This window comes from Choloepus didactylus, chromosome 19 (genome assembly GCF_015220235.1).
Source record: "Choloepus didactylus isolate mChoDid1 chromosome 19, mChoDid1.pri, whole genome shotgun sequence".
Classification (NCBI taxonomy): domain Eukaryota; kingdom Metazoa; phylum Chordata; class Mammalia; order Pilosa; family Megalonychidae; genus Choloepus; species Choloepus didactylus.
Window position 1 is genome coordinate 11,925,788 of NC_051325.1, and position 26,107 is coordinate 11,951,894.

A 26,107-nucleotide genomic window follows, 5' to 3' on the forward strand; every position below is an offset into this window, starting at 1 on the left:
GTTTGTGTCTTCTCAGCCCCTTCCTTGTGGGTGCTTAGAATAGACTGCTGCTCCTGCAGATTCTACCCCAAAAAACCCCACCCTGCAAATGCCATGGAGCATATGACCCCTTCTTGATGAATGAGTTATTAAGAGCCCCACAAATAGAAACTGGACTTGCAAATAATCATTTCTAATGCAAAAATGCTTCAAAGTGCTTATCACATCCTCTCTCAAACTCTCCATTTTCAATTCTTTCCATTCCCAGAAGAGAGCCTCAACTAGGCATACAGTATCTTCTGCAGTTCTTTCACACTTGCTGATTTCCCTTTGCCCCCCTCCATAATCAAGCCTTTCACCACATCCTGAAGGCACACTGCCTTTGCATCTATTTCCAGAGACAAATGGTAAAACAGTTCCTTCAAGATCCCTCTGCTGGCTGGAGAGCTAATACTGTGTTCACCTCGCTTAGGTTGCTTATTTCTCAGTTGGCTCATCTTTCCTAGAAACTGTCCATCTTGAGCTGAAACCTGTACTACTGTTGGACAAAACAAGCAGGACAGAGGAAGGTGTCCTCAAGCTATGACTCCCCCTTCCCCTTGCCAACAGAAGAACTTTCTCCAATGCCTGGTTAGCACAATTAAGTGACCAAACCATCCACCCGGTTGTTTGCTTTGCATACAGCCACCCAGGACACTGCCTGAGCCTAGCAGAATACATAACTCTTTTCCCAAACTTGGACTTGTTTGCCTTTTGTTGATTAACTTTGGGAAGAGTTATAATTACTGTGACATAAATATGTTCGACTGTGGAAATCCTGTCCTTAGAAGAATCTGGCATAGCCTCCTGTAGTCAATCAAGGGCTTCAAAGAAACCAACTGGGGGCGTCTAAAGTGACAACAGTTGCCTGACAAATTGCCATTTGAAATCCCTTTGAACTAGAAGAGTGAACTTAATAGCTTTCAGCCCCTGATTGTTACTTTTTAAGTGGGTTTTTTTTTTCTTCTTGTCTTTTGGGCCATCTGCCTAACCTGCTTCTGCAGGCTTGGAGACTGTTCTTGTCCTCTGTCTAGGTTAGCATTGAGATATTTCATATGGCTGGGTGGCTGCCATTTGAATTTTGTCTTCAGCTTACCAAGTCAATCATGATGCTGAAAGAATGCCCAGAAAGTCATCCCTGCAAGTGTGGGCTGCTGACTGGCCAGCCCCATTGGAACCCATGCATGTCCCTACTTGAGAAGCAATTTTAAATGAGCATCCGATACTGAGAACTGGTTTATTAGACCAGGATTTCACTAGGAGAGGAGTATTAAGTTTTTAAGGAGCTCTAAACCATGTTATGCCAGATGCTTTAGATAAAAAGAGGGATTTCATTTAATCCCTAACACCTCTTTCTAAAGCTGCACTACCCAGTATGGTAGCCACTTGTCACATGTTATTAAATTTAAATTAACTGAAATTTAATAAAGTTTAAAATTCATTCTCAGTCTCACTAGGCACATTTCAAGCACTCAATGGCCACAGGGGGCTGACAGCTATGGTGCAGGACTGCACAGGGACAGACCATTTCCATGACAGCACTGCTCTAAAATAGGTGTTATTTTCCTTTCATTGTTCAGATACAGAAGATGAGATGCAGGTAAACTAAACAGCTTGGCCAAGGTTGCTTCACTAATGCATGCCACCTTCACAAACCGAAGGAGAAACTCTTGGAGTCAAGAGTTCATATCTTGGCTTCAAGTTACTTGCTGGTTCCACACTCCCTTGTGTCCTGGAGCCTCTTTGCACGATGTTCTTTCCTCTTAAAATGTGCATCACCCTCAACCCCCACTCTCCACCCCTCACCTAGTTATCCATCATGCATCTTCCGCACTCAGTCAAATCACCTTTCTCAGTCGATGCTCCTTTACATGGGACTCCTGCTCACCCTCACGTAGCTACCCTTTGTCCTCCTTCTCAGAGTTATTTGTTTCCTTGGAACAGGGTGGCCTGATTGGTTTCTCTGCTAAACTTCTGCAAGGAACTTTTGCAATTATCTTGTTTTGCAGATTTGTATATATGCATACATATATAAACATGTATATTTATGCATTTTTATACTTCTGTCTATACACGGGCAAGCTAAATGGGCTTTGAGGGAAGTTCTTCAACTAGATTTAAATAAGTTATTTAATGCAAGATTGAGGCACCCCGCCCCCCCCAAAGCAGTCCATAGCTGACCCAGTGCCTTACATAAAGGTCAATATTGACACTCAAACTTCTTTGTTTTGGAGTTATTCATAATCACTAACTTCTTTTTCTTTCTCAGCAAAAGGCACCTCTCTTACCTCCAGGCCTGATCATTTCAGGGCAGAAGTTCAAGCAGCCAGTAGCTGCATCTTAATTTGGATCTTTCTCTGGGAAAGAGACTCTGCCTGAGGCCAAAGCAGCCTGCAAGTGTCCTGGGACAGCCCTCAGCCAATGACGTTTTAATACCCTAGCCACGTGCTTTAAATCATTTTCCAGAGTTTCCTTGTAGGATTAAGTTCTAATTACCTACAGTTGTAACTTGCTTAGTTTGCATGCCCAGAATTGGCTGCCTTCCTGTGCCAGTTTGAATGTATTGTGTCCCCCAAACACCATTATCTTTGATGTAATCTTGTATGGGCAGACATTATCAGTTTTGATTAGATTTCCTTGAGTGTTTCTTTGGAGATGCGCCCCACCCAGCTGTGGGTGATAGCTGATTAGATATTCCTATGGAGGCATGGCCCCACCCATTCAGGGTGGGCCTTGATCAGTGGAGCCATATAAATGAGCTGACTCAAAGAGAAGGAACTCAGTGCTGCTGTGAGTGACATTTTGAAGAGGAGCAAGCTTGCTAGAGAGGAATGTCCTGGGAGAAAGCCATTTTGAAACCAGAACTTTGGAGCAGATGCCAGCCACATGCCTTCCCAGCTAACAGAGGTTTTCCGGACGCCATTGGCCATCCTCCAGTGAAGGTACCCGATTACTGATGTGTTACCTTGGACACTTTATGGCCTTAAGACTGTAACTGTGTAGCCAAGTAAACCCCCTTTTTATAAAAGCCAATCCGTCTCTGGTGTTTTGCATTGCGCAGCATTAGCAAACTAGAACACTTCCCTTTCTCAGTCTCAGCCCCAATGCCCCTCCTGAGGCTTCCTAGGATCAGTTCTCAAATAAGCTACCTGCTCTTGAATCCTCTACTTATCAATAGCTTGCAATATAGTTAAAAAACCATGGCACATATATTCCCTGTATAAAAGGCAATGATAGAATGTGCAAACAGATAGACAGTAAGTAGAGTACAGGTTATGGGTGGGAGGAGGAGGAACGGGGAGTTAATGAATATCGAATGTAGGGTTTCTGTCTGGGTTGAGGGGAAAGCTCTGGTAATGGGTGGTGGTAAGGGGAGCTCAACATTGTGAATGTTACTAATTCCACTGCATGGTGTGCTTGTGGTTGTGGTTGAGATGGGAAAGTTCATGCTGTATATAGAATTCCAGATTCTAAAAAAAAGAGTAACTGAAGGGACAATGACAATTAAATGCAATACGTGATCCAAATATATGGGATCTAATACATTTATCATGTACTATAATATGATCTAGATATATTAGATGGACTGAATTTAATAATGGAGGAGAAAAGACTCAAAAGGACATTATTGTAAAGATGGAATATAGTCTGTAAGCTTTATATAAATATTAAAGTTATTGAATTTGATAATTGTACTTAAGATGATCAAATAACTATATATTCTTGCAAAATGTGCATGGAAGTATGAATTGTTCAAGGAGCGTGATTTAGGCTCAAATGCTTGGAAAATAAAAAATAAATAGGTAGACGGATAGATGATATATAAATGATAGATAGATAGACAGATAGATAGATGATAGGTGATAGACTGATAGAGAGATAGAAAGAATGCTATGGAAAATTTAAAAACTGGTGGATCTGAATATCTGGGTAGTTTATATTGGAGAATGGGTTTTGTATTATTTCCTGCAACTATACTTTAAGTCTGGAATTCAAAATAAAAGTTTAAGAAAAAAAGAGATAATGAGTAACAAGAGGAAGACAAGGAAGAAGAGAAAGAAAAATACATATTGAGAGTCTACTTTGCTGGGCTCCTGAGATTCAGTGTCTCACCTCAATCCTTACTTACAGTCCTTTACATAACAGGGTCATTCATCAGAAGAAAAATCTTAGGCTTAGGTAGTTCAGATGACCCCTCCAGGATCACAGTATATCCTGGGGTCAGGGTTTGAACCAAGTCCTACGAAACTACCCAGCTTTCCCATAGCCCCATATGCTTTCTCTATGCGATATCGTTAAATACCATCTAAATGATACAATAATAGGTGATCAAAGAGAGAACATTCTTGGTTGGAATGACCAGACGGTGTTTCCAAGAAGTTTTGACTTAGATGGATTCTTTCATGAAAAGGGTGGAAAATGCATGCCAGGAAGCAGGATCAGTCTCAGAAAGACACAGAGCCCAGAACACATAGCGGAGCTTCACATGTTTTTCTTTGTTTTTGAGCATTTTTTGCCTTTGGCTTCTCAGATCTTAAAGAATTTTAAAATAACACATGTCAGAATATTCATCTTTTCTGCTATTTCTTTTGGGACCCCAGAATTAACAGACATTAGAAGACGCTGCATCCTTGTGAACCATGGACCATTTCTTTAATAAAACATAAAAGAAAATAGTTATTGTTAGACTTATATAAAGAAAACAAAATTAACTGGCATCATTCCTTTGTGGCTGGTGAGACATCTTTAAAACATCAGAGTGAAAGCACAAACATAGAGTAGAAAAAGGCCCCATCAACAAGTGGTCCACTACCAGCACAAGTTGGTAACTGGATGCCATTGAGCCAGTGTCCTGCGGACTGACCACAAGAAGGCAGGTAACAAAACTGACGTTGTTCAACCTTTGGGAATGGTGTAACCACCAAGAATAATGAATTATTTTTATCTGTGTAGCCCCCCTGGCAGTCAAAGGGATGAGGAACCCATTTAATTCCTAGTTCACAGTTTCCATTCCTTACTGAGCCTGTATGCAGCTAGAAGTATCAAAAATGGAGGATTCTAATTGAGAGTTCTTATTAATATGATCCCGCAGTTCTCTGGGACCCATGGATTCCTTCCAGGGAGCCGTGTTCTCTAAGCTGTAGCAAGAAGTGGAGGATTTGTTTTCCAGGCCTTACTGGGTCAGTGCTTCCTCCAGATTGCTCCCTAGGATGGTGGCCTATCTTCTCTTGCCTGATTGCCTGATTCCCACAGATTGCCCCCAAAACTGTCTGCCACCCTAGGAACAGGCCGGTTTCCCTTTGGTACTGGAGTGCAGGGAAGACAAGTTAGTACTGATTCCCTCTAAGCTTCCTGCAAACGTGTCTCTTCAATGACCTCAAGATTAGCAAATCTAGACTGTGAAGGTCTCCAAAAGATTTAGAGAGAATTCAGAATGCAACTACTATCCCAGAGAGAGGGTGTTCCGGTTTGCTAATGCTGCCGTTTTGCAAAACACCAGAAATGGATTGGCTTTTAAAGGTGGATTGGTTATAAAGTTACGGTCTTATGACCATGCAAATGTCTAAACAAAGGCATCAACTGTAGGGTACCTTCACTGAAGAACACCCATGGCATCTGGGAAACCTCTCTTAGCTGGGAAGGCGCATGACTGGCGTCTTCTTGCTCCCAGGTTGCATTTCAAAAGAGTGTTCTCCAAAATGTCAATGTCAGCTTTCAACGGCCATCTCCAAAATGTCTCTCTAAGCTGCAGCAGCAAGCTCCTTCTGTCTGAGCTCTTATATATGACTCCAATGATTAAATCAAGACCCACATTGAATGGGTGGGGCCACACCTCCATGGGAATAATCTAATCTAAAGATTCTAACCTAATCAACACTAATACATCTGCCCCCACAAGACTGCATCATAGAACATGGGTTTTGGGGCAGACATAGTACATCCAAAGCAGCACAGAGGGCATGCCTCATCTTCGCGTCTCAGAAAGAAAGCCAGCACCTTCACTACAAAGGAGTTGTCTCAAGTTGGGTTCCCTAGAGGGAGAATTTGAGGTGGGGGGGTTCTTGTTTAAGGGATGGGTGAGTGTCTTAGTTTCCCTGCATTAAAAAAAATACTATACAATGGTTTCAGAGTCTGAAAGGCTTGCTTCCTCCCTGGCCGGTAATCCATGGGATTCCTTGGCTTTTCTGTCACATGGCCATGTCCTCTCCTTTCTCTTCCATCTTCTATTGACTTCTGGCCTTTTTTCTGCTGCAGTAGTGGCTTTCTCTTCATAAAGCCTCCAGTGATAGGATTAGGGTCCAACCTCATCCATTTGGGCCACACCTTAACTAAAAACAACATCTTCGAAAGGTCCTATTTTCAGTGTGTTTACACCCACAGAAAAGGATTAAGACTAAGAACTTGATTTTTTCCTGGGGTACATAATTCAATCCTTCACAATTGAAGGGGTGCCCTCAGGAACCACCTGGAAGAGAGTGAGAAGAGGAGGATGGAGAAGAGGTAACTAAGCGAGGATATAGTTTCAGGTGAATCCAGTCTGAGTCTGGTAGCATGGAGAGCTTCGGAGCACAAGCTCTATGGAAGTCTGTTCTGCCTTAAGGCAAGAGAGCTGGGCATCTGTCCATTGCACAAGTCTGTTGGCTCCAGGTTGCTCCAGGGTGGTGAGGCATAACTCAGAGGCCCTCTGGGGAGCTGGCCTATGGGCAGGCCTCTGGAGAGGTTGCTCATTGAGAGCTCCCAAGGCAGCCATCAAAGTCCTGGGGATCTGGGCCAGGGACCAACAGCATCTACTCCAGGGATCTTCTGTAGACACTTGGCTCTTTCACCTTCAGATTTGTGGGAGGTCTCTGTATTCCTCACTATTAACGTCCCAAAAAGTGATCTCCCTCTTCATTCTCCCTAAGGTCTAAGTCATGCAGTCTTGGGGTGCCCAGAGCCTACACGAGAAGCCCTGTCATCACCATCCAGTCTCACCATCATGGGAGTGGAGAGCTCTATTCATATGAGGGAAGTTGGACACAGTTCCTCCTTTTGAGTTTTTCTTTCTTTCTCTGTTCCCACTAAAGACAACTGCAGGACTGTTGGGCTCTTCTTTGACCAGCCTTAAAGAAAGCACAGCTCCTAAGGGTACACACCAGTAATTCTCTAGAGACAATAGAGCTTAAATCCATATTGAAGAATGATCAGGGACAAAGTTAGCAAGACATCCATATCTCTTTTATAGTCCAGTGTCCAGCACCAAGATTGATTTCTTCCTTGCTCCTTCTGGGGGCATCTAGCATTCCCCCAAAGCAGCACTAGTCCCTCATGGCTGCTTTCTCTGCTTCCCTGTGGAAGGGAGCTATTCAGGATGAACTTTTATTAATCCCACTGTTCTCCTTGCACTCTATTAGCAATAATAACGGCAGCCTCTGACATTTATGTAAGAAGAGGACATCATGCTTTTCTGTTCTTAATAAGATAGCCCATAAAAGCTGAAATTTTGAGACTGTACATTTACTAAATAAAACTTAACTGTCTCTTAAGTATATTTCTGTAGTAGAAAGCAGAGAAGGAAGAGGAGTGAAAGAGGAGAAAAGTTACAGATCAAAGGTTGGTGTTCAGGGTTGGTATAAAGGCTTCAGAACACATTGAGGGGATGCTGGGAATTTGGGGAAGGATGATTATGGGTAATGAATTTGAGTCATTTAAATAGTAGAGTAGTAGATACAAACAATGATTGGAATTCCTTTTTTGGTCACTCTTTGGTGATTGGGTTGTGGTTCTTTGAGTTCACCTCATGTACAGAGTGGACCACATGGGGTCACGAATTATCTGAATTATTTTCACACATTCAGGCATAGACATATATATATCATCATATTTTATTATCAACTGACCCTCAGATAAAGTCATTCCCCTTTGCAGAAAATTGAGATTTCATGCTCTTAAATAGCTATGGATTTCACTTCAAATTTCATGCTTTTCTCACCTCAATCTTCTGAAATCTCTTGACTTGCTGAGAGTGGTAATTCTCTTTCAAGAACGTTCACACAGATTGAGAATATATTAGATAGGATCTCTCAACAGCATATAAAAGGAATCTCAACCAAGTTGGCTTCAGCAAAGAGGACACTGGGACATATGTAAGTGAGATGGCCACCATTGGTTGTCAGCAAGATGCAGGGCTCAAATGAGGCCATCAGAACTTTCCCTCCATTGCTTGGCCCTGACTTTCTTTGTGTTGATTTTATTCTTAGGCAGGCTCTCGACAAAGGTGGGTTGGATCACATAAGAGAATATGGATATTCAATTACCTGCTTCATTGGCATTGAGAGCCATCATCCAAAGGGGAGACATTGAGACATATGCTGTATCCAGAAGCTCTCCAGCCTGCAAGCCTAGTTCCCTTTTTATACAATACCCAGATGATTTTTCTTAATTATCTCATCTTTGCTATGATGTCTTTTTGTGGGCAAATCTCCAGACTTTCCTCCAAGGGAACAACAATGACTATGCTGCCCCCACTGACCCTTCCCTTTCTCTACAGGTGTTTTTCTAATTATAACATGAGACAGAGTAGGAAAGCAACCAAGGGTGGAGTCATAAGTATTATCTTTGACAAAGCCTTAATTCTACACAGTGAAACACCATGTTCAAGATCTCTTAACGCTAAGGGTTGTAAGAAAGCAAAACAGTTCATGAGTCTACTGTCTTCTTCCCCAAATAGTGATTGTCATTCCAAATGTCTGTTTGACCTGTACACACTTATCTAAATTTAATAATGTAGCTTCTTTTATTTTTTTGCCAACTGACCTTGACACCTTTCTTTCCCTCCATGAAGTGAATTCCATCCCCCGATTCACAGTGAATGGTCTCTTAAATTCCACTGTGGCTATGGAAAGCAAGGACGGGAACTTCAAACAAACCAGAACTGACAGTTTAAGAGATGAAAAGTGGATGGAAACATAAAGAGAGAAATCCAACAGAACCAAGTGACCTACAGGGCCAAACGTGCCCTTCCAAACAAAGTGAGTTTTCCTGCAGAGCCCCAGAGTGACCCCAAGGTCAGGGGCAGCAGGGCCGAGCAAAATGGACAGTGGGCAGTGAATCGCTGAAGGGCAGGACAGCTGTGCTTGTGTCCATCTCTCCAAGGGACTGACTCTGGTGCTTGTCCCTAGGGTAAAACCTCAACATACCACCAACAAAAATAGGATTTAGGAAGAAGATGTCTAGAGTGGAAACCAGAACAGCAGAAAGTGGAAAGTGCTTTGGGTCACATATGCCTACCCCAAGGAGTCAAAAGTCTGATCATCCGGAAGGCAGACCCCGCAAACAGCTGTCCACATGGTAATGTTTCCCAAATGTAATGAGAAGCGAACAGTGATTACAGAATCACGTTCATATAGGAGCCCACATATGTTTTTATATATTTACTTATCCCACTACCCAAATACATGTGTGTGCACATGCACAAGCACACACAAGCATAGTAGGAGAAAAGTCTGGGAGGGTGGACACCCAACTCTGATTATAGAGGCTCCATGAACCTCTGTATTGCCCTATTTCATTTTATTTGTTTGCAACAAGAATCTTTTCATATATTCTTTTGGAAATTTAAAATGATCATGATTGGAAGAAAAACAGAATAACAGCAGACCTGGGTCATTCCCTGAGACTCCACAGCTATCTTTTTATTATCTTCAGTCCTAGAGCCTGTTCTCAAAGCCTTTTTTTCCCTGAGGCAAAAATAAGTACTGATAGATTCAAGTGTGGTCCTCTTTCAGGAGAATTTGCATTTTGCTGAATATCAAGGCTTAATGCTTCAAAGAGAAATTTTGAGATGGACTTTGAGACACTGACAGGGAGTAGGAAGTGGGTAGAAAATAGAACAGGTTGCCTAATCTTTAATTAGGTACTATTTCCTAAACAAAGCCTATATAGCCATTCAATGTAGATACGGTTATTGCCATTTTGATTAGATCAGCCAGTTTATTTGATGTATCAGTTAATGACTATTTTCTGACATGGACTGAGGAGTTGTTAGAAGTAATCCCAGTTGCAGCTTGGTGCAGACCAGGAAAAAAAAAAAAAAAAACTTACAGAAAGAGCTTTCTCCTTGGTTTGTGCCACTCAAGTGACAGTCCCAAATCCCTGTGACTGTCAGTGCTTTTTAACAGAAGGGAATAAGGAAAGGAGGTTTACATGCATTTATTTGGGGTCAGCCTCTTTACTTTGGATTTCTGCTCTTAGAAGTTTGCCAAAGTTGTGCATGGGTCCCCCAAGGAGAGTGAGGGAAATTGTCTTTACATACATACAACTTTGATACCCAGACAATGAATCAGGGAGACTTCTAAATGGTGAACTGAAGGTCAAGTTTATAAAAACATCATAAGAATATCCATTATCATGGGGAGATGACAGGGTGGCACCTGGCCCCTTTGCTTTCAGTCCCATGTCCTAGAGCCGAGTGAAAAGCTTTCACTGAAGCCAACTAGCTAAGGGATGTTCTGCTTTTTCTCTCCAGCACAGAGATGGGACTAAGTAGGTCTTATGTTATACTATTAAACTGTTGTGATAAATGCAATTCTTTATTTCTTCTATTTCTACATATTTTCAGTAAAAAATGGGGAAAGCTTGTAGAAACAAGCCCATGGACTTTGGGAGATGTTCTCAAGGTCAGAGTGTCAGGTTTTGAGTTTTGAGGACTGAAGGTTCAAGAGAAGTGAATATTAGATGTCAGGTCCAGACATTTGAACCTGTATGCACATGTGAGACTCCTTGGCATTCTAAACAATCATCCTTATCTTTATGTTACACTCTTCTCCTCTAAAGACTGCGCCAAACTTCTGTTACACAATTCAAAACCCTGACAGGTCCCTTATAAAGTGATGGAGCTCACACGAAGACTTGGGAAGAACTGCATTTCATTCGGGGTATTTCTGTGTCTGCAAGCAGTTCATCAAAATCTGAAGTGAAAAATGTATTCTACCTATCAGGGTACCAAATTGCCTAAGGCAGGCTCTTGATTGGGTTTCTAGACTGACTATGTCTTTGCTCAGTTTCTGAATTCTGCTGAATTTTGGGTGGGGCTCAAACACTGCATATGTTATACTCTGTTCCTTACTAATTACATTGGAAAACTAGTGGTTCTTGGCCTTTTGGCTAAGACCAAGGGCAATATACTGGAAAACTGATCATTTCTTATAAAGTTCAACACATATCTATGTTATGACACTGCAATTCCATTCCAAGGAATGCATTGAAGAGAAGTGAAAATATATGTCTACACAAAGACTTTTGCACAAGTGTTCTTAGCAGTGTTAATAATCTCCAAAATCTGGAAACAACCCCCATGTCCATCAATAGGTTAATGGATAAACAAATTGTGGTACATACATGCAATGAACTATGACTCAGCAAAAGAAAAATGAAAAGAAAGAAGCTACTGATGTGCACAACAAGACAGATGAATATTAAAAACATGTTGAACAAAAACAATCCAGACACAAAAGATCAGCTGCCATTCAATTGCACTTATATGAAATCCTGGAAAAGTCAAAACAATAGGGAGAGAAAGCAGATCAATGACTGCCTGGGAACTGTTAGACCTTTAATTGTAAGGTTAAAATTCTGGATTTCCACTTTCTAGGCAGGGCTTTCAAAGGCGATATTGAAAATAGTGCACGGAACTTAGAGTTTTAGGGACTTGGAGATCAGAGGTCCCACTTACTAGTTTCCTCTATCCTTTTGTTCCCACTCTGTGCTCCATTTGCCCCAAACTCCAGGCTGTCAAATGCTATCTATCTGCATCCCCCCTACCCTTCCCAAACATGGAATTTTCCTCTGGGCAGTGCTGAGCTACTCCATATTCAACCTCGAGTGGCATCAGGGACAATTCAAAGGATAGAATTTTGAAGTCTTAGATTTCCCCTTTGTTAGCTTAAGTTCACATCACCATCCTGCAATTCAGATGCCTCATATGTAAAAAGGGGACAGTAATAATAAGAACAATCCTGGTGTCGTAGAGAGAAAATGGGGTAATATTTATGAAAGTCTTCAGTAAACTTGCTTGGAATCACCTCTCAGATAAATGATTTGCACTAGACTCCTTGCCTTATTATTGGTTTTTTTTGGGAGAGCCCAATCTAAGACAACATCTCTCTCTGATGCACCACCATGCAGACAGCAAGCAGTGAAGTGAGGGTAAATCCCACCTGGAAGGGTGTTCCAAGACAACTTCTCAGTGGCAAAGAAAGAATGGTCACCCAGAGGTTATGACGATGAGAAAATGCCAGGCATATAGGTAGAGAAGATTCCCCTCTTCAAATTATTTCCTACTTTATGAAATTATATATATTTATATTTAAATATGTATAATACTTATAAAATATTTAAATTATTAAACTATTATCTCCATCTGTTAATGTTTTCATTTTAACTGATACTAAGCATCAAAGCAAAGATGCCATATTGGATGTTTCACCACAAGTGAAAATGGATTTGGCATTTTCTTCTCTTGGCTTCACTCTTGGTTGTAGGGAATATAAGAGGAAAAAGAAATATTTGCATTTTTAATCCCCCAATTCTTTCTGAGGATGCTGGATACCTATAATTGCAGGGATTGTTTAATGGAGCAAAGGGAGGGGCATTTAAGGATGTAAGGCCGGGCTTACCAAGAGGCCAAGCCTGGGCGAAGGGAGATGGGACACTGGGGTGAACCAAGAGCAGGGGCGACAGAATGTGGAAGTACTTGATGCTTCACTGGGGGAGGAGAAGGTTAAAGAAAGTGGGCTCGTTTCTGCATGGTCAAAGGAGGGAGATGTGGGAAAGTCTGTGCCATGGAGACATCCATCTACTTCAGTGCCCTCACTTCTGAAGGATCTTCAGTTGAATCCATGTTAATTGCCACTGACTTGGTGTCAGGACATTCTGTGTAGTGGGTTCAGGGCTGGTGTGGGACAGAGCAGAGGCAGGACTTGGGATTGTCAGAAACAGTTCCTGAGCCTGGAAAGGAGGCTCTGGGGCTCTCCAGACTATGAGCCAGTGCTTCTGAGAAGATGTATCCCACATCGTGTTCCTTGAGTGCCTGTACTGCCCTCCCTTCACCATGGTGATATTGTAGTCTCTTTAGCTTGGGCAGTGGTTCTATGTTTATGGGGTCAAGTTCATACAGAAAGTGAAATGATGAGCAGGGAAATAGCCCAATATATCATGAATACTCCCTCCATCAACAAGGATCCCAAGGCTAAGGGCAGGAGACCCCTAAATGTTTCCTTTCAGCAGTAGAGAGAGGTCTTACGTGGAAAGAAGTACTGCAGCTCTCAGCCCAGGGGGGTTGACACACGCTGAGAGATGCGTGAAATACCAGTATGACCATGGGAAATTATCCCAGAGTGTCAACTTCATGAGAAAACATGTAGAGAAATGAATATAAGGGTTTTAATTGGAAATGTAAATGTTTAAAAATATAGAATGGAATGGAATTCATAGAAATTAAAAAAATAAACATTAAAGAAATGTTTTGCTGATGACAGGCTACATTGGACTAAGTCCCCTGTATGAGTCAGAGTTCTCTAGAGAAACAGAAACAACAGGATACAAGTGTGTGTATATACGTATACGTGTATGCGTACGTATATGCATGCCTATGTGCATTACATATGTATGCATATTCATATGTATGTATATGCATATGTATGTATATAGGTATGTATGCATGTATGTGTGTATGTATGTATTAAGCTATTTATGTTATGGAATTGGCTCATGGGATTGTGGGGGGCTGGCAAATCCAATGCTTGTAGGGAAGGCTGGCAGGCTGGAAATTACAGTAAGAACTGAGGCTGCAGTTTGGGGACAGCTTTTATTCTTCTCTGGGAAATGTTAGTTGTGTCTCAAGACCTTCAACTGATTGGCTGCAGCCTACCTTCATTATGGAGGGTCATCTCCTTTAGTTAAGGTCAATGGATTGGAGATGGCAATCGCATCTACAAAGTACCTCCACAGCAATATCTAGGCCAGTGTTTGACAAAACAATTAGATACTGTAACCTAGCCAGTTGGCACATAAAATTAACCATCACATCCCCAAAGACTCCAGGGATATATATATATATATGCACACACACACACACACACATATATGCACACACACATACATGCATATATATGCACACACACACATGTATACATATATATATATACACACATACATACTCCTATGATGTTAGAAAACAAATGATTTGATTGAATTCTGAGAAATGCTTTGGGAACCAAATGATCTCCTGGAACCTGTTCCCTTCCAATGTACTGCACTTCCAGCTATCACTCTCTTTCTGGAGAAGTAACTGGAGGCCAGGACTGTGGACAGTCAAATCTGCCAGGAGCTTTTTAAAGAGTTCTGTGCAGTAGCATGAGTAGGAGAAAAAGAGAAAAGGGAGAACAGGCAGCAGCAGCAGCCCCTCAAGGGTCTACTTTTAATTTAAGCCACGTTGAATGACAAGATTGGGCCTTTTGGGGGAAACTGAGCCTGGAAGAGGAGAAGAAGGGATCTGGGGCAGGAGAGAAGAAGAAAGGGCTCATTCCCAAATGGAAAGCTTGGCTTAAATAAACTGGAGCTAAATGGAATGATCAGCAAAAGAGGCCTAAATGACAGCTTCCTCCAGTGGCTTTGGGGTGCAGGTCAGGGAGATTGCTTTGAGCTGCTGTCCTCGGAGTGGCCATCCCTCAAGGAGGAAATGTTGCCATGCTCACTGGAGAGCTCACCACCCTGGTTTTAATAGCCATGATTCAAGGTGCAAAATTTATACAACATTGAAAAGGAAACTTCTTGGATTTATTCAGGTGCATGCCAGATGTTGTGCTGGCATTGGCCCTGCAAGGAATGGCTCTTGGAAATCAACTCCAGGCCCTAGAATCCCACTCCCTTCACCTGTTAACCCTTCAGAGACCAAGGCTGCCAGCTCCAAGACCATTGGTACATTGGTAGTCAAGAGGCCCTGGTGGTCATATGCTGAGCCATCAGTAACATTGATCCAATGTTGCCCCATGTAAAGTGGTGTGCGAGGCACTAGCCACTGTGTGAGAAACAGCACATGGCATCTCTGTGTTGTAAAGAACTTATAATTTAGTGGGGGAAGAGGACCTACCTGTAGGTATAGGTGGGAGGTTTGGGGAAATATCATGCCATTGAAATTCATTTGGCTGATTGTAAGGTCTTTTTATAGAGAAAAAATGCCAAACATGAGCCTGTGTTTTCAGTATTTTGGCATGTGTGGTTGAGAAACTGGGCTGAAAATACAGAAGATGGGGACTGTATTTTCAGTTCCTTTATATTCCCTGTACCACAAGAATGACTTGGAAATACACATGGTGGGCATTCAATGTGGCTTATTCTGAGTTTCCTCAGGAGATCTGGAGTCTACTGCTTATGGCTGCAGGCTCAGTTGATGTCCATGACATCTCTTTGCCTCAGTTTCCCCATCTGTAAAATGACTTTGCTGAGATGAAATCTCTCTTCTCCGTCAAGCTACTCAGGGTTCTATGAAATACATGTTAGCTTCAAACCTGTCCTAGGAAGGCAGTAGCCACTAAATGCAGACTGGAAGGGAGTTATGAGTTTAGTTATAGAATTAGATGTGTCACAAAGCATGTCCCATTCTTGGGCTGGCCTTTCTAGGAGTGTTCCTTAGTGTTTTTCTCTATCTTGTTTGGATGTGAGTCACACAGCATGGCCCCCAAGCACATGGCAGCCAAAATTATGACAAGGCAAAGAAGCACTGGAAAATGAGTTTCACTGACCACAAGAGGACTGGGCACTGTGACCTCAGTAAAGACCCAGGACTTTCATGCTTTGGGTGACATCTGGATCAAATATTTGTCTTAAGGATACTCTTAGACCAAAAGAAAGTCCACAGATGGTTTAGCTTTTGGAAATGACTATACAAGTGATCACTGGAACTGGAAGACCAAAAAGGTTCCTATACTGGAAGAAAACCTTTTACACAGTGTTGGGCAAGGGAAAGCCATCTGAGACTGGAAAGTTCTGGCACATTCTGGCAGAAGGCCCTCATGGCAGCATGAGAAATGGACAGATTTCATATGTCCACAACAGCACACTTCCTCCAGTTCAACTCTTTGTTCTGGTTAGGATGGTGTTCAGGTTTGCTAGAGCTGCCATTATGCAAAATACCAGAAATGGATTGGCTTTTATAAAGGGGATTTATTAGGTTACAAATTTACAGTTCTAAGGCCATAAAAGTGCCCAAACTAAGACATCAACAAGAGGATACCTTCACTGAGGAAAGAATGATGGCATCCAGAACACCTCTGTCAGCTGGGAAGGCATGTGGCTGGCGTCTACTGGTACTTTGCTCCTGGGTTCTGGTTTCAAAATGGCTTTCTCTAAAATGTCTCTAGGCTTGTATGTTTCTTAGCTTTTCTCTCTCAACTCATGAACATCCTTGCTTGTTCTCCTAGGGTATCTCTCTCTAAGCGTCTAGGGGTCCTATCTTAGCTTCTCTGGGGCAAACTCTGGGCTTCATCTCTTAGTGTAGCATCTCCAAATGTCTTTCTGTCTGCATCTCCAAGCATCTGGGTCTGTGTCAGCCCCTGAGCTTTCTTAAGGACTCCAGTAAACTAATCAAGATGCACCTTGAACGAGTGGAGACACATCTCCATGGAAATAATCTAATCAAAAGGTCTCATCCACAGTTGGGTGGGTCATATCTCCATGGAAACAACCTAATCTAAAGATCCCACCCATAATAAATCTGCCCCCACAAGATTGCATTAAAGAACACAGTCTTTCCTGGGGTACATAATGGTTTCAAACTAGCACACATGATCAGTCATGATTCTTTGGTGGACAACTGACCCAGGTTAAATCAATCAATGTTCTCCATAAGGATTGTTGTAACTGGAATCAATGTGAAGGGCCCTATTTCCTCTCTGGTTCCAAGACTATAGGAAAGAAAGCCCCACAGTTCCAGGGAAGCCATAGTTCCAGCTTCATGTTGACAGTTAATCAGGAGAAAAAGCAAGCACACTAAGGAGCAGGAACAGCTTGCAGAGTCCCCACACCTGGTTTCCTGAGATTTAGGATTCTTTTTTAACTTTCCATTGCAGTGAAAGAATCCAGACTGCTCTGTGTGCACGTTGGAACTACAAAGAGAAAGGAGCCTTCCCCAGAGGTACTATGCTGTTTGTAACAATAGCTTACCATTTATTGTGATCCTGAGGGTCCAGACTGTTTGGCCTCTGGCACTACCTGTGACCATGACCTAGGGAGGCCGGAAGAAACAGGTAAGTGAGTTTGCCCATTGAGGAAAGGGTGCTGAACATTCCTTGTAAGAGAACAGAGAAGTGTCTCCAAGATACATCTATCTGTGCACTCCAGTATACAAATATCCAAGGATGGTGAACCAACCCTGACCTCCAGAAGTGACCACTTCATTCCTGCTTAAATAGCCATCCTTCTAGGTAGCTGTCAGAAGATAAGGTAGCAGATGCCCATTCAGAAGAAAATTAGATCTGCTTTTCCACAAAACAGTGAGGAACCTTTGGGAGGAAAAAGAATGAAGAGAGACACCTAGAAAATATTCTCAAAATTATACAGAATTAGCAAAATCCATCAGCATCAGGACATGGTGGAACAATCATTCATCATTTTAAAACAAAATTTTAGTTCACTTTGGTGGTTTCTCCATGGGTCCAAAAGGTACGGGACATGGTCCTTTCATTCATGCTCTTGGACATGTAACATTTCTTATGAGGTCTCTGACTGACAGATGTTAGAGGGAAAAGAATATTCAGCAGATTACCTCCCAAGAAGCTAAGGGTAGGAGAGAATGCATAAACACCCAATTCCTAGCATTCCCAAATCTGAATTAATAAATATTTGATGCTATGGTCAGTTTTCAGGGCTCTTGTTTAAGGAGCTTGTTTAAGGTTCAAGAAGGAATTCAAGTGACTATTCTTCTGTTATCAAGAATGCATATTAATGATGTTGAAGACTTTCCATTGCTTACAGAGTAAAGTCAGAACTCCCCAGAGTTCTCACTGGTACATCTCCCCTGATTCTTCATTTGTTTGTTTCCTGTCTAATCCCCTGACTCCTTTTGGGAATTTGCTCTTTAGGATACAAAGAAATGGGACATTTCTCTGTTGATGGTGGAATTCTAAAATGGTATAAGCACTTCAGAAGGCAATTTGGTATTGCTTAGTAAAGCTGAAAATGTGTATATCCTAAGACCTACCCCTTCTTCCAGGTATAGACTCCCACATTGTGCAAGGAGACAGGTAAAAGTGCCCACTGAATCACTTTTTTTTAATACCCTAAAATTTAAACAATCTAAATTTCCATTCATTGGGAATGGATGGTGGAACACATTGGGGGTGTAATTTAACTCCACACAGTTGTTAAGGGGAATAAACTAGATTCACTTACTTTATCATAGAGGATTTCCTAAAATCTAATGTTGAGAAATAAAGCAAGTTGCAAGATATTATGTACAAAATAATAATCCATTCATGTAAATATAAAACTCAAACACCACCATACATTATTTAAAAATACATACATACATATAATGAATTTTAAGATATGGACCAGAGGACTGTGAATCACCCCTAGGCAAGAGGTTAACTCTGGTGACAGAGGAAGGCAATGGGATACGGGAGAGTTACTGCATAAGCCAACATTGTATTTCTTTTGTTTGGAAATGTCTTAGGCAAATATGGCACCATTTAAAAAAATATTAGCTCAAAAATTGTGGAGTGGATTGCAGGTACATGGTCGCTTGTACTATCCATGAAAAAGCTCGTTAAAATATTTGATAATTTTAAAAAGTTTTAAAAGAACCAAGCAGATTTGTTATAGCAACAAATAGAAAAATTAGTGGGTACAGCATTAATATAAAACAGTGTAGAATTAAAGGGTAAGATCCTAAATGGGGAATATGTTCTATTTTCTTTCTATCTATTTTAATTTATAACTTCTCTAGCTAGAATTTAATTAATAGCTTAATTTTTAATTATGCCATATATGTTTTTATATACCACCATAAGTCCTTTGTAGAATGAAGCAAGGTATAAATAAACAAATAAGACATCCAACCCTTTTAGTAATACTATCTGCAACCAGTCTGATATTAACCCCAGTGTTTTTGAAGCATGTTATGCACCTCCTTCCAGCATTGCGGTTGTTTTAACTATATAGAGAGGGTTGTTGCTCATTCTAGCTAATGGATAAGTCTTTCCAGACATTTAGCATGCTGTGCTTGTTTGGATGTGTTATGTCCCCCAGAATGCCATTATCTTTCATGAAGTCTTGTGTGGGCAGGAAACATATTGGTGTTGATTGTGTTGGAGACGTTTGATGGGATGTTTCCATGGAGATGTGATCATTCAACTGTGGGTGAGATCTTTCACTGGATAACTTCCATGGAGCTGTGGCCCCACCCATTCAGCATGGGCCTTGATTAGTTTACTGGAGCACTATATACGCTCAGACAAAGAAGCATGCTTGCTACAGCCAAGAGGGACACTCTGAAGAATGCCCAGGAGCTGAGAGAGGAGCTGCAGATGAGAGACAGTTTGAAGATGGCCATTGAAAGCAGACTTTTGCTCTGGAGAAGCTAAGAGAGGACAAATGCCCCAAGAGCAACTGAGAGTGACATTTTGAAGAGGAGCTGCAGCCTAGAGAGGAACGTCTTGGGAGAAAGCCATTTTGAAACCAGAACTTGGAGCAGACACCAGCCATGTGCCTTCCCAGCTAACAGAGGTTTTCCGGACCCCATTGCCCATCCTCCAGTGAAGGTACCCGATTGTTGATGCCTTACCTTGGACATTTTGTGGCCTTTAGACTGTAACTGTGTAACCAAATAAAACCCCTTTATAAAAGCCAGTCCATTTCTGGTGCTTTGCATTCTGGCAGCATTAGCAAACTAGAACACATGCAGTCAGCAAATTATTTTCCAAAGATTCAGATAGTAAATATTTTAAGCTTTGAGGGTCAGAAGATCTCTGTCACAACTACTTGACACTGCCAGTAGCAGGAAAGCAGCCATAGATAACATGTAAACAATAAAACTTTATTTACAAAAACAAGGCAACAGGCTGGATTTGGCCAAGGTCAATGTTTGCCAACCTCATACTTGGGACAGAGGAGTGTCTGATGGATTTAACAGACCATCCTGAAGAGCATTTGGAATTGTGTTCTCAAGTGAATGCCTTCTTTAAGGATTGCACAAAATAAATCACACCTTGGTTCCTTGCTTTCTATGGACAAGAGCTTTGACTTCCCAAACCGGGAGGAATGAGGCATTTTCTTGTATTTGGTTTTATTTTAAGTAGATCTTCTTCTGTATATTTTCAATTTTCACCGTAAAACAAGTACACTACAATTTTAAGAGACATCAAACTTTCTTTTCAGTCCTTAAATGTGACTTGGGTAATGCTCAGGGAAATCTGTGCAGGAATCTCTGGAGGCCAAACTAGAGATGAGAAGAACAAATTAGAGAGTGAATTTGGGTCCATTCAGGACCTCCCCGGTAGCTAGTCCACACCAATACAGACACACATAAGACAGAAACAGAAAACAGGAAGCCTGTAAATCGCATTTCCTTTGTCTTGCTTTGAAGAACATGAAGAGAAAGGGGTAAATATTCATTAATTCAAGGTTTCTTCCATTCATTTAACCAAGATTTACTGAGCACCTCTTATGAGCCAGACCATGTTGGGCATTAAGGATACAGGGTGAAAAAAAAAAAACATTGTCTTTCCCATATAGGACTCAAATCAACATCTCTGTACTGGAGATTTGGATGGAGAGTGTCAAAATCAAAACCAACAGGGGCTTGTGTAGCTAGCAATCTTCACCCAGATTTGACGTTGAACAGGAAAGAAAGGCAAAAGCACAAGTCAATTAGCATCTACATAAGCCAGAATTGTGACCATGACCATTGGAAATATCTGATGAACATGACACCAAAATGTGAAGGGTTGTATTGTATTGGCAAAATATTAATCCTACTGGAGAAACTCCTTGTAGATAGAATTCAAGGGGGACTTTTACCTGAATATTATTATTATTATTATTATTATTATTATTATTATTATTAACTTTATTAGTATAACCAGCTCACATAAAGCAATTTGGTCACACAAAACTCTCAGGATTTTCTGGTTGAAAATGGTAGCCTACAAAGAAGTTAGAGGTGAGTAAGTGTTGACTTCTTCCCCCACAATCTGGCTACTAGGCAATAAGGAAAATCAGTTTAAATTAAAACTCTGACCACAGAGACATTTTAAACCTGGAAAGGCATAATTAGATAAAGAAGTAATGTAGTGAGTGCTTGTGGTTTGCTAAAAGCTTCACTTTTACCACCACATTAGTCCTTTCAACAACTCCATATGATAGGTACTTAAAATATTTTTCCCAAGGTCACCCAGTAGATAAAGGACTGAGATGGGATTTCACCCAGTCTGGATAACAACAAGCCAATGGTCGTTGAGTTTCTGCTTCCTCACATTGAGCTTCTGCTTCCTTGAAAGTAATGGGGTTTCACCCAGCTCTTCTGAATTCATGTTTGGATGACTGGCCATGATGCAAATGTTTCTATGATGGTTATTTGTTCCCTTAGCTTGCTTTAGGTGTGTTTATAAGTCCCCTCATAGTATTAGCTGTCTCCAAGTCTAGTCAAACTGAAAAGCCTTCTCACAGGCATCTGCATTTAAACTTAGGAAATTTAGAAATGCCTACAATTTCATAAGAGATCGTTCAAATAATAAGTTCAGCATGGATCATATTGTCCAATCTCAAGTCTCCATTTTAAGCCATTTCTCACAGCAAATGAGCCCACTGTTTCTGGAAAGCTTGGGACACTTTTTTACTACCAACTTTCTCAACTTCCCTTGTTTCCATTTTAATCCTTTCTATCATTGTTGATCTCTTCCTTCTCTGCCATATCCCAGCAGTGATTATCTCTTTCTTTGTCAAAGTGAATTTTTCGCTATTTAAATAAGGTTTCTTTCCTCTTCTAAGACCATTATCCATTCTTTATCGGCATTCACTCTTCGTTATCTACCTTTCTCTTGAATCCTTCAACAAAGGACTGATCTCCCTCTAACATTAAGCAGGATTGCTTTTGTCCAATAGTATCTTCTTCCCTGCTTTACTCTCCCCTAATTTTTCTGTGTGTACAAGTTTTGAAGTCAGCCTTTCTGATGACTGACAATATATCTCACTTATTTGTGAGTCTTCCCATCTTCTGCAATACCACTCAGACCATCTAATCTAGACTTAAAACAATGGACAGGTAACTTTTGCTTTTGTGATTGCCTAGATTTTGCTTTGTGACGTATAAACATTTTAAAATTTGTTTGCACAGCATCAGACAGCTTCAAAGAATAGGGACTATATATGACTTGCTCACTGCTGTATATTCAGCATATGGTAAACCTGCAATAAACATGTGTTGAATGAATTACTGGATAAGAAATGAAAAGGTTGATCAATCATCAATATAAGAATTTTTAAAAAGACAACCAAAATGTTTCCAACATTTCAGTACTTGACCATGTGCAATCCATGTTCTCAGATTGCTTTTCCCATTTTCTTTGGCTGTGAACACGTTATCCTACAGTGTTTTCATTTGTGTTCTGGAGGCAGGAGTATGAGAACAAGACTTTCTCACATTTGTTCCCTGCTGGATTTCCAAGGCCTAGACACTCAAAGAATATTTGCTGAATGAATGAATTAATGAAAGGGGATAATAAGGGAGTTTATCCTCTCATCTTCTCCAGAGTCCAAGACTGAGCCCTGAGAAAGGCATGATGGAAAGAGTAAGATGTCACATTTCGTGTATTTTCAAAGCAGCTTATAAACTTCAAGTGGTGTAGACCTCACTCAAGCTATGAATAGACATTATCACAAACTAAGCCACAGAATACTTGCTTCTGAGTGTTGCAGCTATGCCTACACTTGAACAGAAGCACCCTGAAATAGTGCATCCTGAGATGCTTACTGTAAGTGTCTTACTATAATTTTTAAAAACTTAAGTAAAATATTATTATAAATAAAAACTAAAAAAACTATAAAAAAACTTTTTAAAAAATAAGAGCTATAAAGAAAGAGCACTAGAAAAGACAAAAACAACCTCTGTAAAGGGAATTTATAAACAGGAGCAATCTGTGTGCAGACGAAAAGGAACTGAGATGGATTCCAGCAACATGGGCTGGTACACAATAGTGCACACACACCCCTGTGCACACACATGCAAATGCACACACTTACAGAAACACTTGATGTGCACAAACATGCTCACATGCCCACACACATGCAAACGCACACGAGACTTGGTGAGTAACTACATGCTGAAGAACAGGTAGCATCTAGATAGGAAGGGATGAGGAGAACGGATATAGTCCTTACTTTCAAAGAGCAGATGGATTTGAGAATCACTGCCTTCACAGATTTCAAACGTTGCTCTGCTAGACTGAGCCAGAAGACAGAGTGAACTTATGGTCCTAGCACTACATTCCCGCCACCACTAGCCATCAACTGAAACATCTGCAGCCACAAACCTGCAGATTCATGCATTTTTCCCCTGGGATAGTGGGCACAATGGAGGCTGACTGGCATGGACCGCCAGCCCGCCAGGACCCATCTGCTTTTCTTTGCTCCTGGGTCCAGTGGCCTCGCTGCTGTTACACTGGGCAGCCCCACCCTAATGTACTCTACCTTCAAGAGGCTGAGAGGATGCATTAGGCAGGCCACGTGACCCTAGCAGGCAAAGCTCCTGATGGAAACTTGGAGTGACTCTCTGCAATGGCTATCCTTTGAGCAATTGGTGTGAGGAGCAAGGCCCTTTATCTCTCTCTTTAATTTGATAGCCTTTTGGTCCCTCACTGCTGGGCTAATGGAGGAGCCTGTATCCTCAGAGCGGCAGAGAGACCTCGGGAGTGGTAGATGGACCATGTTGATGGCAGGGAAAGATCACAGACCAGGATGTCAGGCACCTGCGGCCACATTTGTGTTTCTCATTTGGCACGGTCCTGGGCTCCTATAGGCAGAACGGAGCACATTTTATGTGGGGGACGTTAAACATGGGCTGAACGCTCAGAACGGTGGGGAAAAAGAAACAGATCTTATCTTCTCCCAGTCAAATCAGAGCAGATGGAACTTTAGGCAGTCGTTTCACACCCTTACTTATTTTTTTTTTTCAAATTATATAACTGAAGAAAGCATTCAATTTAAACATCCCAAAGCATGTTGGGAAGGCTGCAGAGAAATGTATGCTTGAAAGACTCTGGAGTTGAGTCAGAAATGGGAAAATGCATCCCAGGCCATCCCAAATTCACTTGAAGTTAATGCATTTAAAATGCATTCATAGCAGCAAACTTTTGGGAAAGCTCCTTCCTCCACAAATGGCACTTCTATACATGTCTCATGACTGGTGGCCCTGAAGGGTGACACTGACCCTCTTCTGCTGGCAAAAAAGGGATCCTGGAATATTCCTGGGGAAATCACCCCAGTGAAAGGTTCCAAGGGTGGGGAAGTAGCTATGGTAATGGGGGGACAAGCCAAAGGGAAGAGATGCCCATGGCTATGCCACTCAACATAAATGTTCAGAATTTTGGGAATGCAGAGAGGGACGTCAGAGATGCGGGAAAAGGTAAGTCCCAGAAATGAGCTTGCAGTTTAGAAGCAGAGCAAGCCTCCAAAAAACAGCATCTAAAGTGTTGGTGGAAATAAGTCTGGCAAAGGGGGACAGGCCTTCCAACTGGAGGTTCAAAATGTATTCTGTGTGAATACAGCTTCCATCCTAATTACATACAACTCCAGGAGTATCAAAGAAATGAAAGGGAGAAGGGAAAGCATCAAGGGCAGGGTTTGGTACACCTTTACTTGTCTCTCTTGAGAAAATAATAAGAACAACAGGCCTGGTTTGAGAACTACGTGAGATGATCAGGGCAAAACACCAAACCCAGTACCTAACTCATGACATCCTCCAGCAATTTCAATGCATAGCATACAAGTACTCAGTCATTCATTTATTCAATCAACGAACACTCGTCAAGGTCCTACTATGTGTTGGGCACTGTTTGGGGGCAGAGAAGATTCAGCAGAGACTAAAGCAGAAAACTCCCTGTTCTCATGGAGTTTACAATCGAAACAGAAAAAGACAATAAATGCAACAGACAAATTGGGGAGTAAAAATACTATGAATAAAAGTAAAGGAAGAGAAGAGAAAAGGAAAGGCAAAATGCTGTAAAGATTGAGGAGCAGGCCAAGCCACACAACGCCATTTGGGTAGAGACCCCAATAACGAGAAGGATTCCCAGGCAGAGGGATATCATGCCCCCCAAGAGACATATTCATGTCTCATCCCCTGGTCCTGTAGATGTGAACCCATTAGGTGGATACATTAGCAGTGAAGGTGGCACCACACTTAAAGAGGGCTGGCATTAATCCAATATGACTGAAGTCCTTATAAGCAAAGGAAGCCTGACATGGAAGGAAAAGCCAGAGAAGGACAGAGAGACTGCCACGTGACGGAGGCAGAGATGCATCTCCAAGCCAAGGGACCCCAAGTACTGTGGCAAGCCAGTACCAGAGTACTACAGACTCTGGGTGAAGGCATGGCTGGCAATACCTTGAGGCTGGACTTCTAGCCTCCCAAACCATGAACCAATAAATTCCTGTTTTTTAAGCCAACCAGTGTGTGGTATTTGTCACAGCAGCCTGTGGAATTAAGGCAAATAGCAAGTGCAAAAACCCCCAGGTGGGAGTGGGCTCGTTGTATTGGAGGGGTAGCAGGAAGGCATGGGGCTTGGGGGCATGGGAGGAAATGATGTGACCCAGAATATGTGGGAACTTCGAGGCTGCAGTAAGATCAGTGTATTTTATTCTTTAGCAAGACTGGAAGCTGTTGAAAATTTGGGGCAGCCATGTCACATGTCTCGACTGGAGTTTTCAAAGGAGCTGCTGCATGAAAAAGAGTAGGGGACAGTCAGAGCAGGATGAAAAACAGGAGAAGGAGCTTGCACGGTCCAGGTAGAATTGACAGTGGCCCAGAGGTGGTGAAAAGCAACTGGATTCAGGT

General features: G+C 41.7%; 1 protein-coding gene across 6 annotated transcripts in view; it reads left to right on the forward strand.

The window, feature by feature from the left end:
* The window catches only part of LOC119515882 (14-3-3 protein beta/alpha-like), a 159,276-nt gene that overhangs the window by 72,860 nt on the left and 60,309 nt on the right, over window positions 1-26,107 (forward strand). For 3 of the 6 annotated variants that reach the window (XM_037812111.1, XM_037812112.1, XM_037812109.1), the window contains exon 2: window positions 17,127-17,191. The exons of 2 other annotated variants lie outside the window; for them this stretch is intronic. In XM_037812111.1, coding sequence (XP_037668039.1) covers window positions 17,127-17,191 — 65 coding nt within the window. Of the gene's footprint in view, window positions 1-6,923; window positions 7,101-17,126; window positions 17,192-26,107 lie in introns of those variants that run through there. One more of the 6 variants, XM_037812110.1, reaches the window with a different exon arrangement.